Raw genomic sequence first — 13,571 nt, forward strand, 5'->3', positions numbered from 1 at the left:
TCAAAACAAAGTACCTGAGAAACGCAGCATTGAAATGGATGACCTTGCCAAGGAGAATGCAGATGCAAATAAGGCAGGACAAACATTTTTTAGACTCAAAGATCCCTCACCTCAGTCAGAAATTTATCTCCCGGACAGTGAAGGCATACAGTTGCCAATCCAATTTTCCGGACTTCGTGGGACCGAAAAATGGTCCAGAAAACTTGTTCACCGCAAACAATAAAATTTATTAGGCTTAGAGCAACTTAAAAATTTATATAATGCCCTGCCTCATACTGTGCTTGAAAGTGATCAGATTTGCTTGGAATTACACAAGAGTGACGAGCGCTACTGTATTGGCGATCCCCATTGGCAGAGATGTCCATGGAGGTCACAGACACAAGCCAGATTACTTTATCGATAATTGACAGTGTGCACCTCTTAATCTTGGAGGCTATACAGCGGGCCACTGGAAGCCAAGCTTGGCCAAGCCAGCGGAAAATCCAACGGGGCCGTCCCCTAGATCAGATAGCTCATAATGAGCAATTTAGTCCGGAAAATCTAACTTTGGGGCATAAATACGTCTGAAAATTTCGTTGCGAAAATAGAAAATTCGTGAGGTCTATGGGAACCGTGACTGTGCATCCATTCAAGTCTGGAATAGCCATCAAGTCAGAATTTCTGGAGTCCAAAAAATCCGCTGGCAACTGTACTTGTGTATGTCGAGTGCCAAATCCATGCTGCAGAGCCCAACAGCAAACTAGCAGCAAGTGAACTTTTCAGTACTGAAGCATGATCAAAATACAGAGGGGCAAGAGAAATGCAATTACAGAGGTACATATGAGGGGAGAAAAGTGAGGCGAGGAAGTAGCAACGCAAGATTGTGCGGATACACTGACACTGAACAAACTGTTTCTGTGCTCCGAAGAGGGGATAGAGCATTTAGCTGGCAGCTGTGCTATGTTCAAGGGGAAATCATGTTGACATCCTGCCTTGGATTTAGGCCTGATAGCTTTGCAATGTTTTTTGAGTACCAATATTTTCATAACAGCCTCCATAAATCTGTCGGGCACAATTGAAACGTCTGTTGCACGAGTTGCTTTGCCACGAGGCTGCCTGTGAAAGGCTGAGTATCACATTCGCTTCTAATCAAATCCGCTTCTAGTCTGTTATGGAGCTTACTTACAATGAGGGGAAAAGCGACAAGGAGCTGATTTGCCAGTTGCAATTTCATGCTTACATTTACTCTCAATTACGGGAGAGCCAGCAATTTTTTTTTTTTTTTTTTACGCTGCAATGGATACCGTAAAAACCGGAATATAGGTCGAACTTTTTTTCAAAAACCCATCGCGAAAAGTCGACCCTCGACTTATATACCGGACATTGGCGGAAAAACTACGGAAGTCTTGCAACAATGGGCGGATAAAGTAAACAGCCGCCTTCGCCATCGCTATCAGCAGCATGGCGGCGTGGCGACGCTGTGGCACCTGTGACACCAGCATTTTGCGTTTCCATTGTCGCAAAGTTATATTAATTAAAGGCTGCACTTTCATTTTGTTTCAAAATTAGCGGGAGCGGAGGCCGACGTCAATTCACCGTCGCCTTCAAGAAAAAGGCGATTGAGTACGCAGAAGCCCACGGCAACCTGGCGGCACAGCGCGAACTAGAAGTATCCGAAAAGAGCATTCGGTAGTGGCGGAGGCAAAAGCAACGTATTACAACTTGCAGCAACCAAAAGAAAACGTCATTTCGTGCCGGATCGCAGTGGACTGCAGAACTGGAAGGCAAGGTTGCGGAGTCCGTCCGCGAGCTGCGTGTAAGATCGCTGCCTGTGACTGCCGAATGCATCCGTTTGAAAGCGGTAGAGATCGCACGCGCCTATGGACTGGGCAGCGAGAAGCACTCGTCATCCGACTCTGATCAAAGGCGTTGCTCTGATTCGGAGTAGCGCTTGCGCACTTCGTGCCCTTCTGTGTACTGTACACCCGACGAACTTTTAACAGTATCGCGCGACCATCGACCCGCGTGTTTGTCAGCACCTTATCATCACGGCACGGAGCGGCGAAATAGCGAAAGTAAGGGCATGTGTACACATGCGCGTATCTCGTTTGTTTCGCTGCTCGGCGCCATTAATAAGGTGTTGACAAGCACGCGTGTCGATGATCGCGCGAAACCGCTAAAAACTTGGCCGGGTGCACATGCAAGCAGCATTTAAATAAATACTGTCACCATTGTGCAACCCCCCGAGTCGCATTTGTTTCATGGTAAGGGTGTCATGTCTTTCGGTACTTTTGCCATTGAAAAGGATATTTTTTTTTTTCTTTTTTTCATTTTGAGGATTCGTTAGTTGGGGGATCGACCTATATTCCGGTCCGACCTATAGTCCGGTTTTTACGGTACTCATTTCAACTTTGCCACAAGTTTCACGAATGTATATGTACAAACTCATTTGTTTCTGCTACAAGTATTTAGAATTTTCAGTTACTGAGCCACTGATAATCATTTTTTACATCGAAATATTTCAAATAAACACTATAAACCACTCTCCCAACTGTGACCGCGCCGCATGGGGTGCAAGCCGTCGTCACTCCCCCCTCCTGCACAAAATGATCCTGGCCCACCCGCAGCACTTGCTCAGACAGCCACTCGGAGGCTCTTGTGCCCTCGTCATGCAAGATGGTGCAAGTCCGAGTTGTCTCGCTGCTTTTCTGGTTTATTGTGTTTGTACCTTGTGGGCCTTCTCCCACAGTGTTGCCATGATGAAGCGGCAGAATTTGCAGAAATAAATCGGGTTAAATGCGGTGAGAAGTTGGATGCCCCTGCAGTGTCCAAGGTTCCGAGGAGCACTCTCAGCACGATCTTGAGGAATAAGGGGCAGATTAAGGCTGCAGCGGACAAACACGCAACTTGGTGCCCGTGGCACCCGATGCGTACGCATGGTAACCTGGCGAACTCTTGAAAAAATGCCCATCAGTTTTATATAGCGCATAATTTGATATAAGCCTGCTAAAGAATTCAACAAGTGGTTCATCCGAAATCACTTCAACTGTGCCGGCTTCCACGTGCCTGGCAACGACTAAATTCTGATGAGTGTGAAAAAGCTGTTGCCAGTGTTGCCGTAGTTTGGAGCGAGCTGTCAGAATTTCCAGAACCTGTTGATGAATCAACGGTCGAAGAGTTTGCGAGTGCAGATGATGGTGTCACGACCACGGGAGAGCCCGAAAACAAAGACTACATTGCCAACATCGTACGGAGCACAAAAGAAAGTGGGCACAATGAGGAAAGCAACGAGGGTTCTCTGCCCACATCCTCCGAGGTGATTGGTGCAATAACACTAGTCCGGTGCTTCTGCGCGAATGTGGAAGGTTGTGGCTTCGGCTGCTCAGACTCCTTAGACAATGTGGAGAAGTGTGTGCGTCGCAGGCAGCGAAATTGCCAGAGGAGAAGAAAATGCAGGACAATTTCATGCGAAACTAAGCTAGTTTCATCCATAGTGATTTTATAAACGGTATGTGCTTTTATGACATTGAATTCTTCAGCAGGCTTATATCAAATTATGCGCTATATCAAACTGATGTGAATTTTTTCACGAGTTCGATATAGCCAGGTTCGACTGTAATGCAGAACCCTGCAAGATGGCTAATTTACAAACTACAAACTAAAATACAGTGGACTCTTAAACGGAACCTCAAGTGACCAGAGAAACTGGTTCCGTTTATCAGGAGTTTCATTTACTGAGAGACAAAGTTGAATACAAAACCATTTCAGCCATTTCCGTTTATTCTATTATGCACATACACTGGAATCTCAAACTCGGAATAGGACGCCTGTATCTACTAGGCAAGGTTGTAGGTGGTGCGTCCCTAGCGATGTATTCCGAGCATGCCTGCTGCGGACAGTGCCACCTCGTGGTGTCAATGCGGAAAGGGCCCACTCTCCGCCCGCGCAAGGCTTACTTCCCAGTAGTATTCTAGTACGTTATACCTGTAGCACTCCTTCAAAGAACTTGCAGCACTCACTGCTATCTAAAGGCTCCACAAATATCAGCATTCCTGTGGGCTAAGATAGGAGGGCCTTACTAAGGGGGAGCCTGATCTCACACCAAATAATTTATAAAACCTTTGTTCGAGATATGGTGCTGAAAACTAGCAGACATGTAATTTCATGTTCGATAATGAGGTCTATTTTTATCTCACTTCATTGCAATGTTGTGCAAGCGTTTCTATAATCCATTTTTCAGAAATGTTTGTGATAAATTGGTTTCTCAGATTTTGCTAAACATTGTCTCTGGAGTCGAGGATCTTAAGAGCACTCTTCAGCAAAAGTTGCATGACTTCAAGGTCGGCAATAAGTGTTTTTTTCTTTCTGAAGAACCACATGCTGCTCGCACCCAAGTTATTGTCAGTTTTTGAGAAAAGCCTCAGATTCACTACAGAAAACCGCAGAGGATATTTATTTTTCCCCCGACTTTTTGTTCAGGTGCATGTAACGTAAAATTTTACCGTGAGTTTATACCACAGGGCGGCACTGGGTGATCACCCCTATGTGTTGTGAAGTGCTCGACGCAAACGGCTCGAGGGGCAGAGGCATTTTATTCTGGCAGTATATTTCTTGTAGTGCCGTTGCTTGTCAAGCGTCAAACAAAAAACTTGGACAAAGAACAATTAACTGCCTTATCAAACCACTTGAGGTACCTGCCCTTCTAAGTTTACGAGTGATGCAAAATTGCATTATTAGAAAGAAGTCTAGCCGAACCTTGTCATAAGTTGCATCCAGCACGAATACACTTTCATTATATCCAATACTCGTTACAAGCACATATTAGTTACATGCTGATATTAGCAGGGAACAGCTGGTTTACTACATTATTTCCAATTATTCACTGTATCCACGTTCGTTATATGAAGTTTCAGCGAAACTTTGTAGAGGACGGCATCAACAAAAGATGCCGCGCTCCACTCGTTCCGAATTGAAGCCCGCGCGAGACTACGAGGGTTAGTCTCGCAGGCGAGGCAGCCACTGCACCTTGGCGGCCTCACTGGTGTCCTCGGCCCAGTCGTCATCGACGTCGTCGCCCCAGTCGTCATCCTGCGGGTCGGACTCCTGCTGCTGGGAGCCGTCCTCGCCACCGCTGCCGTTCTGCAGCTTGCCGGAGGCATCGGTGGTCGAGCGGCGCTCATCGCGAGACCTGCGTTTGGTCTTGCCCTTGGCGGCCCCAGCGTCCTTGGCGGCGGCAGTAGCTGCCGCCACAGCTGCTGCCTGGGAGCCCTTGGGACCCTCCTGCAAGACGGGCAAGCACAACGCTGAGGCAACCATCGCAGCAGTGACCCCGTGGCAACGAGACGACCTCAGCTGTGCCAGCATGGCAAAAGGTAGCACGATGCCACAATGGAGACCTGCCAACCTTTTTCGATCCTGACTGCCGAGATGGAATTTATGGAATTATGACACAAGACAAAGAAAAAATGCCGAGACACACTGCTGATACATCTGGCAGTACAGTTGAACCCATTTATAACGAACTTGATAGCTCTGTGAAAAGTGGCCGTTATATCAGTAGTTCGTCGTATACGGACTGTCTTAAACATGCTAAGAAATTAACCACGCTGAAGCTGCCATCAGCAACAATAATTTAGCAGCTACTTTGGTGCGAAAACCAGATTTTCAGTGTCACTTTAGTACCTGGTATGTTCCTGCACCTAGATGCAAATTTCCTTTAGAAGTGACCATCCAAAGAATGAAATGCACTGCTTCTAAATGGAGCCCGGTTCCAATCGCTTGCAATTTTGAAACTGCAAGCGCCGCTGCCACTTTTTATTAGAGATCTTGCGATGTATTTTACTCCTAAAAGGACATGACCATTTTCTGCATAAGAGGTTGAAGCATCTTAGCTGGCCAGAAGCGTAAATTTCAGAAACTACTGCGGCATACCGCCATTCTGTGAAGGGTTCAGACATCCGTGGTCTCAGCATTACGACTATGCGTCAGCCACACACAAGCCGTAAAATAATGTTATCTATGTCGCTTTGGGCAAAAAAATTTGATGATGGCAAGATAGAATGTCACCACCAACTGTTATCAGCAATGGGCAACGTGTAAATGAAATGTCACCAAATCGCTATCTCCCGATAATGGCATATTAAGGGGGGCCCTGCACCTGAAAACTAATTTTTTGTTTATTATGATGAAACTTGCTGAATTTATGTATTTCAATGTGCTAGTTTTAAATGTACATCCAGTTTTCTTGCAGAGTAAATAACTTTCCAGAAATTGAAGAAATTAAGCTTTATTGCCGAATTTGCTTGGAAGTGAGCTAATTACCAAACTATACATGGCATAATAAATATCTACATATGAAAATGATGTGGAACTAACGAACAGTGCAAATAAGCAAGTACGGTGTTCTAGCCCAATTTTATATCAAATGAGAACATTGCAAACTTCAGTGAGAGAAATCCACCTAACTGCTAAAAAAAGACTAAAAGATTTCTAATAAATCCAACAACATTATTTCGTATATTTGCACTCTACACAGCTTTGCCTTTCTGGGAAAAAAAATTAATGTGATAGCACAATTAGAAGCAGAGATAATGCACCTCTAATATGGCATCATCAAAATTATGGTTTTGAGAAAGCAAAAAACATTTCACAACTGATATATTAGAAGAAAGTTCGAAAAAAATGTCACCAAAGGCTATCAGTATAATTCATGGCCGTTGTCGGTCGACGACATAGCATGCACTGCAAGTACATTCACTACAAAAGGGTCACATGTTTTCGGACCGTCAATTCCCTGCGAGCTCCATCCCGACACAACTTCACCGCAGATCTCGCAAACCAGTCAGTTTAGTAGAGAGACCGTAATCCTGATTACGGTCTCTCTCGCAAGTATTACATGAGAAAATGCCGAGAAATTTGTTCACTGCAGCAAGTCCGACGACAACGTCCGGAGTAGCGGGCTTCGCACCAGAGGCTGTTGCCGCCCTATCCGCAGTCGGACCTTCAACAGACGCCGAATCTTTCGATCAGTGGCCGTCGTAGAGACAACTTGTTGAGCGTAGCTTTCTCGTGTGCAGTTTTTATCCCTTTCTTCTGCCGTGTTCAACAACAGCAGCCGTGTTCAATTCTAACGCGAGTGTAACCGGCGTATCGAAATGCATGATCCGGCAAAGCAGTTGAGGCGGCGATGTTCGGCGGCGGTACGACTTCGGTGGCAAGCTGCCGGGTATCCTGTGCCGATTGCGACAACGGAATCACTTTCGGAAGTTTATTGCGTCTCATACGTTTCCACCCGTAACAATTCACGGAACTAAACTTTGTCAAACCTCCAGCATATCCAGCGTCGCACTCGTGAGACTAAGACAAAATGACAGTTGCCTTCGTTGTTTGAGCGCTCGTGGTACTTGGAACCAATCATGACTCGCCATCTTGGGTCACATGCTCACACTGGCCAATAATAGTGTGCGGCGCAAATTTCTTTTTCTGTTGTTTCTTGACCGCAGCGCCGGCAATGTTGCCGGCCGACGAATAAAGCCAGAAATGTGAGCTTGCGAATGATACCAAAATGGTGCTAGCAGAGCTTGCAGTTATCGAGTTATGCGCGATGAAAATTGGGCAGGATTTGTCCCCAAATTAAAGGGCAACAATTGCATATTTGCAACTTTAGATCACAATAACGGAAGGACTACGCTATATTTTGTAACCAAATTGCAGGGATAAGCATGGAAACATCAGGAATGCGTAAAATAAAAATCTGAAATTCGAATTTTCAGCAGATTTTAGGTCCCAAAGACCCGGGGGTCCCGGCGGCAGTGCGCCAACTCGGGTCACGTTAACATCGACAGTAACGACAGGAATGCTTGTGTGGCTGTTGTTCCCATGGAAGGAATTTGCACGGTCGTCCCACAAAGTTTAAATAGGCCTAGCGCGGATGTTGCCGCACGGGGAATTGTGCAAAAACGAGAGTGCTTCCGTCATAGCATCCGATATCGCACGCCCAGTGTTGTGCTGTTTATGCTGTATGCTGCCGTGCTGTTTATCTTGGCCACTCCTCCCTGGAGACACACCTCAAAGGGAGCACTCGCAGCTTCCGAAATCCGCGTGCAGCAGCCACTCGCTTATCTCGACGACCATGTCGTCGTTGGGGTTTGACAGGAGCGGGGCACGCATTACCGCGCGACCGCTTTGGCAACGCTTCCGTGCTTTGGTACTTCGTGTGCGCCCCTGTTTTACCGAGACACAGTTCGAAGTGTTTGTTATAACAGTACGTTGATTTATATAACATTCGTTATATCTGCAAGTGGTTTCAACAGGCCGGGTTGGAAAATTGTAAATGTGCCGAAATGTCTTTACAATCGATACATCGTGGTACTTGATCGTTATAAGTGGTTATAAGTGGTTCGACTGTACTTGCCCTATTCTAACATGCCCCCGAATTGAGCGTGTGCCTACTCTATGCTTTCTAAAGTAGGAAACTAATGCGCAGTACTTTTCTCTAGCGCGCAGATTGGCCTCGCGATAACCCATCAACTGCAAAGTTGGCATAGCCCATCTGTGTTTTGAAAAAGACAAAAACTGGAAAGCAGAACCTTCTATGCATTTAAAGAACGACTGCTTCAATACATAGGCCCACTATTGAATGGAGAACCTCACTGGTGTTTGGTGCAACAGAATGTCGCTAATTCATTAGTTTCAGAGAGAAAAAGAAAAAAGCACTTGATTCTATTGAACAGAAATCCTACTGATAAAAAGAAGATTTTTCACACCTTTATATTCCATAACTGAGCTGTAATCAGTGCTGGTATACTAATTCGGTGTTCCCTTGAGTAAGAGTTGACCATACTGTATATCTTGATTTCTGTGTACCTACCGTATTTACTCGCATAAAGATCACACTTTTCTGTCAAAAAGAAATTTACGCAAATTCAGGGGTGTGATCATTCCGTGGGTTAAATTTCCAGCAATTTTTTTTTGTCATCCTGCATTTGCTGCGGGATGACAACAGGTCAACAAATAGGCGGCTGCAGCTGTACGTAGTGCGGGACACCAAAACAAAAATGTCGGCCGGCGGAGCAAGCTGAACGCACCGAACACGATTTTTTCTGCCGCAAGTACATTATGTGCATTGAAACAGTTTCTTCCGTATCAGTAATGAATATTATTAAGTTTGCGGCACTAAAGTAGCCATGTCCACTTTGAGGGGACAGAAACAGATGGGTGCGCTTAGCTGCCAGTGATATAGGAACACATGGCAGGCATGCTGCGGAAACTGCGGCATCCGTCTTCACTACTATCCTAATACGGCACATTTCCGCTAAGGGTGGGCAAATAGCTGTGTTACATGCGTCGGCGTATGAATAGGGTACACTTCTAATGTATCGGTGTAAACGTGGCTGCTATCGTTGCCGCTCGCGCTTTGTTGCGTGCCCACGAATGCAGACGGGAAGAATCAAAAGGCGCCTTTTTTGTTGTTGTTGACCACAACCATTATAAATCCTACACATAATAAAGGCAAGTTTGGTTGTAGCATTTTTTTTTTGTCATGGAAGTGCGGAAAGTGATGAAAGGAATGAAATGGGGCATCTGCTTAAGGGGAGATGTGGGTCTTAAAACCAATTTTGTTAATTTTAGTGTGAAAGGGATGATATTTAACAGTATTGTTCAGTTCTTTCTGCTGATTGCAAATATATAATTAGATTTTGTATATCTTCATTAGAACAAATGATGCAAAGTTTTTAATACAGAAATTCAATCAATTTCTTACGGGACTTTTCAAAAACTTAATTTTGTCAAAAGGAAAAACAAAGTATATGGCCAGAACGCCAGAGAGTAGCTCTAGCCGGTGATGCTATTTTTATTGTTCTCAGTGCAATTATAATGCAAAAATAACAGATGTAAACATAATTCAAATATTTCTGCTAATTTTCGTTTGTATTTAGTGGCAATTAAAATTTAGCCGGCAGCTTTAGAAATAAATAAATAGCATCACCGGCTAGATCCATTCGACACAAATATATTGATACCAAACATTTTGCTGGCACTTCGAAAGAACATATGAAGATCCCCCGTAAGGCAGTGTGCGGTGTCCAAAAAAATGAAGCTGAGAAAAATGAGTTTGAACTTTCAGTTCACTGTAACTTTTAATGGGCTAACAATATGGCAATATTAATTGCACCACCATGTAGCCCTGTCTTTCAGCAACAAGTTCATGACATATATATTGCCATTTTGCAAAAATAACATTGAGATATTGGTTGCAAAATCGTGCATAGTCATTGAAAGCAATGCCAGAAAGCTAGCACCATGAGCTTCACATTCCTATTTTAGTTCCTTGTTGAACAGAAGGCACACAAATGGCATCCCTATGCAAATAAAGTTGTGCAGAGTTCCTGGCCACAACAAAATATGTCCTTTCCACAAAGTTTACGGCTACAACAAAAAATTGGGATCAAATCCCAGTGGTGGTCGCCACATTTCAATGGAGCTGAAATGCAAGAAACTTCATGTGCTTGTGTTGTAGCGCTTTCCAAGTGGTCAAAATTGGTCCACAATCAAATCACGGTTTTGGAACGTAAAATCCCAGAATTTAAATTGTAAAAAAAATTTATATCTCTTGCACACTCTCACAATTGTGCATTCAGCAAAAGGTCACACCTATACCTATAAATGCCCAAGACTGTAGGCAGAGTCTGTTGGTGGCTTGTGCCTCTTTGCAAGCTTGTTTATCAAAGCATTTCTGTTTTTGTGATCCTTGTTGGACATGTGAACCTCCGACGATCCTTTCGCGCATGCCACACGTGGAGCACTCCAGCACAAGCTTGGCACAGAGCCCGTACTCCTTGGCGGGGTCCTTCGAAAGCATCAGCGTTTTCTTGGCGCACACGGGACACGGCATAAGTCCAAAAAAGTATTGCACCACGGATAAATCCACGATCGCAAGTTCCGTTCCGCTGTCGCTGACGTCCTCTTTCGTGTCAACACCCAGCAGCTCCAACTTTCGCTCCGTTGCAGACTGCGACGCCGGGCGCGTTTTCGCCTTATCGGCGATCGCAGCGCGCTTGCTTCTTTCTTCGGTCGTGAAGAAAACGGTATCTACACGGTCTGCGCCAACACGCGAGGCGTGGGTGGACGAAGTGTTGATGCTAGACGTACTGGATTGCAGCTCGGAACTCGATCCGGCAGAATCTTCAGGCAGACCAGCAGCCGGCAACTCCGGGTACACGACAAGCTTATCCGTCTTCTATCGCGCATTCCACGGCCGCCATCGCGCCTTGCCGAACGCTTGACGCGTAGTAGTCTTCAGACGACGATCTCCTCCAGCCATTCAGGCAGCGAAAAAGACACTTCATCGAACGTTGTCGAGAAGCGAGCGGCGCGATGAAATCACAGAGACAAACACGCAGCGCGCACGAGAGCGACCAGCCTGTCGGGAACGCGGGAATCGGCACTCAAACGGCGCCGGACCAATAGGAGCGAGGCGCGCGGGGGGCGTGCGTGCTTTGGCCAATCAGCGGCACGGGCGCATCCTTCAGAAATGACGCGATAGCGTCGGTTCCTCCTCACCTACGCCATTTTGAACCGACGCAAAATACGCACAAAGAAAGCAGCTTCCAAACAAGCTCAAAATGGCGCCCGCCGGCCAACGCGTTCGCAAATGACGACGGCGCGAAGTTCGAACATTTTTGGCGATTTTTTGCTAATTCCGCGGCCACCGTGGCCCGTATAAGTGTGTTTTTTTATTATTTTCCGATTATATTTAGGTTCTAGATTTCGCGGAGGGATTCTTGAATGTATAAACGTAGCGAAAACGCACTTTTCCGAAAATCGACTTTTTTGCGATTTTTTGTCATTTCAAGACCCGCGTCTCCCCTTAAGAATATTTGGTGCGTACAGCCCACTTGGTCTGTCTTGAAGAGTCGTTCGCGTAGCATTCGACAGATGGTTAGCTAGACTTGTCTAGCTAGCTAGCTAGCTAGACATTCGACATTATTAGCTAGACTTGGCACACGACATATCGCTGCCGCAAGTTCGGGGTGTGATCATTACACGGGAAATTAAAAAAAGCAAATTTTCACGACAAAATTCAGGGGTGCGATCATTATGTGAGTAAATACGGTAAGTTACTCCACAGCATGTGCAGCACCACATTTTGTTGCACAAAATTAGTCAGCATTAAACTTTCTGAAAAGTTTTCGACATCCGATACTCCTCGCTTTCTTTATCGATTCGATATTCGAAATCGCAATGCGGTATTCGTAACGCTTAGAAATTTCCATGTACTTTTTTCCTTGAATATTCACGAAACAGAGGCCGAAATTTAAGTTGCCATTATGCATTGATTGTAAGAGAATGGCGCTGTAGGTGGTAGGTCAGAATAAATAAATGGGTCCAAAATTTATCCAGAGAGATTGGTGGGTGACTGCATTTGTATTCATATACCATATAAACTCGTGTAAGGGCCGCACCCCCAACTTCGTAGCCCGAAGTATGGAAAAGAAATTTCAACAGAGAAGCAATCGTGTTCGGTACCTCGATGCCGCATGCACGCATCAGCGAATTTTAGCCCACTGCAACATGTCGCCACTAGATGGCGAGAGCTGCATGTTGACATCCGATGAAAGGGTACATTCGGGGATCTGAGGTGCGCAAAAGTCAGGGCTGGAAAGCCAACTTGCAGTGCTCTAGAGAGCTCCATAGGTGGCATCTAATACAGATCTTGAAGGCCATGCTTTTGCTGGCTGCATGCAGCAGAAGCAACTGTGGGAGCCGGAAACATTGAACGTCGGGTTTTGGACACCACCGATAGCCTGACAAGATAGCCAACCTACGAACATGTATTTACAACATGGGCAGTACGACGTCAACCCCCCCCTCCCTTCCAGTTTACTCAAAAAGAATTAGGACAATGTGCAGACTTCTGCAAGTGCTCAGAGTTTCCCCGACCGTTCCAGGTCACCCAGCAAGAAAAGGGACCAGTGCCGTCCTGACCAGCCGTTACCTGCGTGGGCGGTGGATTCTTGAGGATGAACGTGTTCAGCTTGTGGGCACCGTCGAGGGTGCCCGAGTGGCCACAGGCCCGGCACTTGGTGGTGATGACACCCTTGCGCTGAAGGACGCCCAGCACCGTCTCCGGGTTGTCGCACGAGGCGCAGAGGACGTAGCGGCGGATGAACCCGTCCAGGATGTCCTGCAGCTTGGCCGCCTCGTGGGCCCCGTTGACAATGTAGCGGTCATTCTTGGCATCCAGCTGAGTCTGGGCGCCCAGCTCGCAGCCGAAGTACTTGGTCGGGTAGGTGGGCGGCCGGTTCAGGGCCTTGGCCACCTCGGTCATGTTGACCAGCACAGTCTTGATGCCGTTGCCTTTGCCCTCCACCTGCGTGCGGGATGGGACAGGCCGTTCAATTGCAATCTTACCCAGGACTTACTAGTGCTTAAAAACCAATAGGAAGCCCAATATAAAGTAGGCCACCATTCTTATTGAAACTGCACTTTCACAAGAGGAAAAAAGTTTTCTAGTTTTAGTGTTAAAAATTTTTTTCAAGATTTCCCACTTTAAAACCCGCCCAAAATCTAACGTTTTTCCAGCACATGTG

General features: G+C 46.0%; 1 protein-coding gene across 3 annotated transcripts in view; it reads right to left on the minus strand.

Moving 5' to 3' along the window:
• Nucleotides 1-13,571, minus strand: part of eIF5 (eukaryotic translation initiation factor 5) — a 43,327-nt gene that overhangs the window by 9,046 nt on the left and 20,710 nt on the right. For all 3 annotated transcript variants that reach the window (XM_055072819.1, XM_050181625.2, XM_050181626.3), the window contains 2 exons: nt 12,977-13,351; nt 5,005-5,259 (listed from right to left, as the gene is read on the minus strand). In XM_055072819.1, the coding sequence (XP_054928794.1) occupies nt 5,005-5,259; nt 12,977-13,351 (630 nt within the window). The remainder of the gene's footprint in view (nt 1-5,004; nt 5,260-12,976; nt 13,352-13,571) is intronic.

Source organism: Dermacentor andersoni, chromosome 7, assembly GCF_023375885.2.
Source record: "Dermacentor andersoni chromosome 7, qqDerAnde1_hic_scaffold, whole genome shotgun sequence".
In the NCBI taxonomy this organism is placed as follows: Eukaryota; Metazoa; Arthropoda; class Arachnida; order Ixodida; family Ixodidae; genus Dermacentor; species Dermacentor andersoni.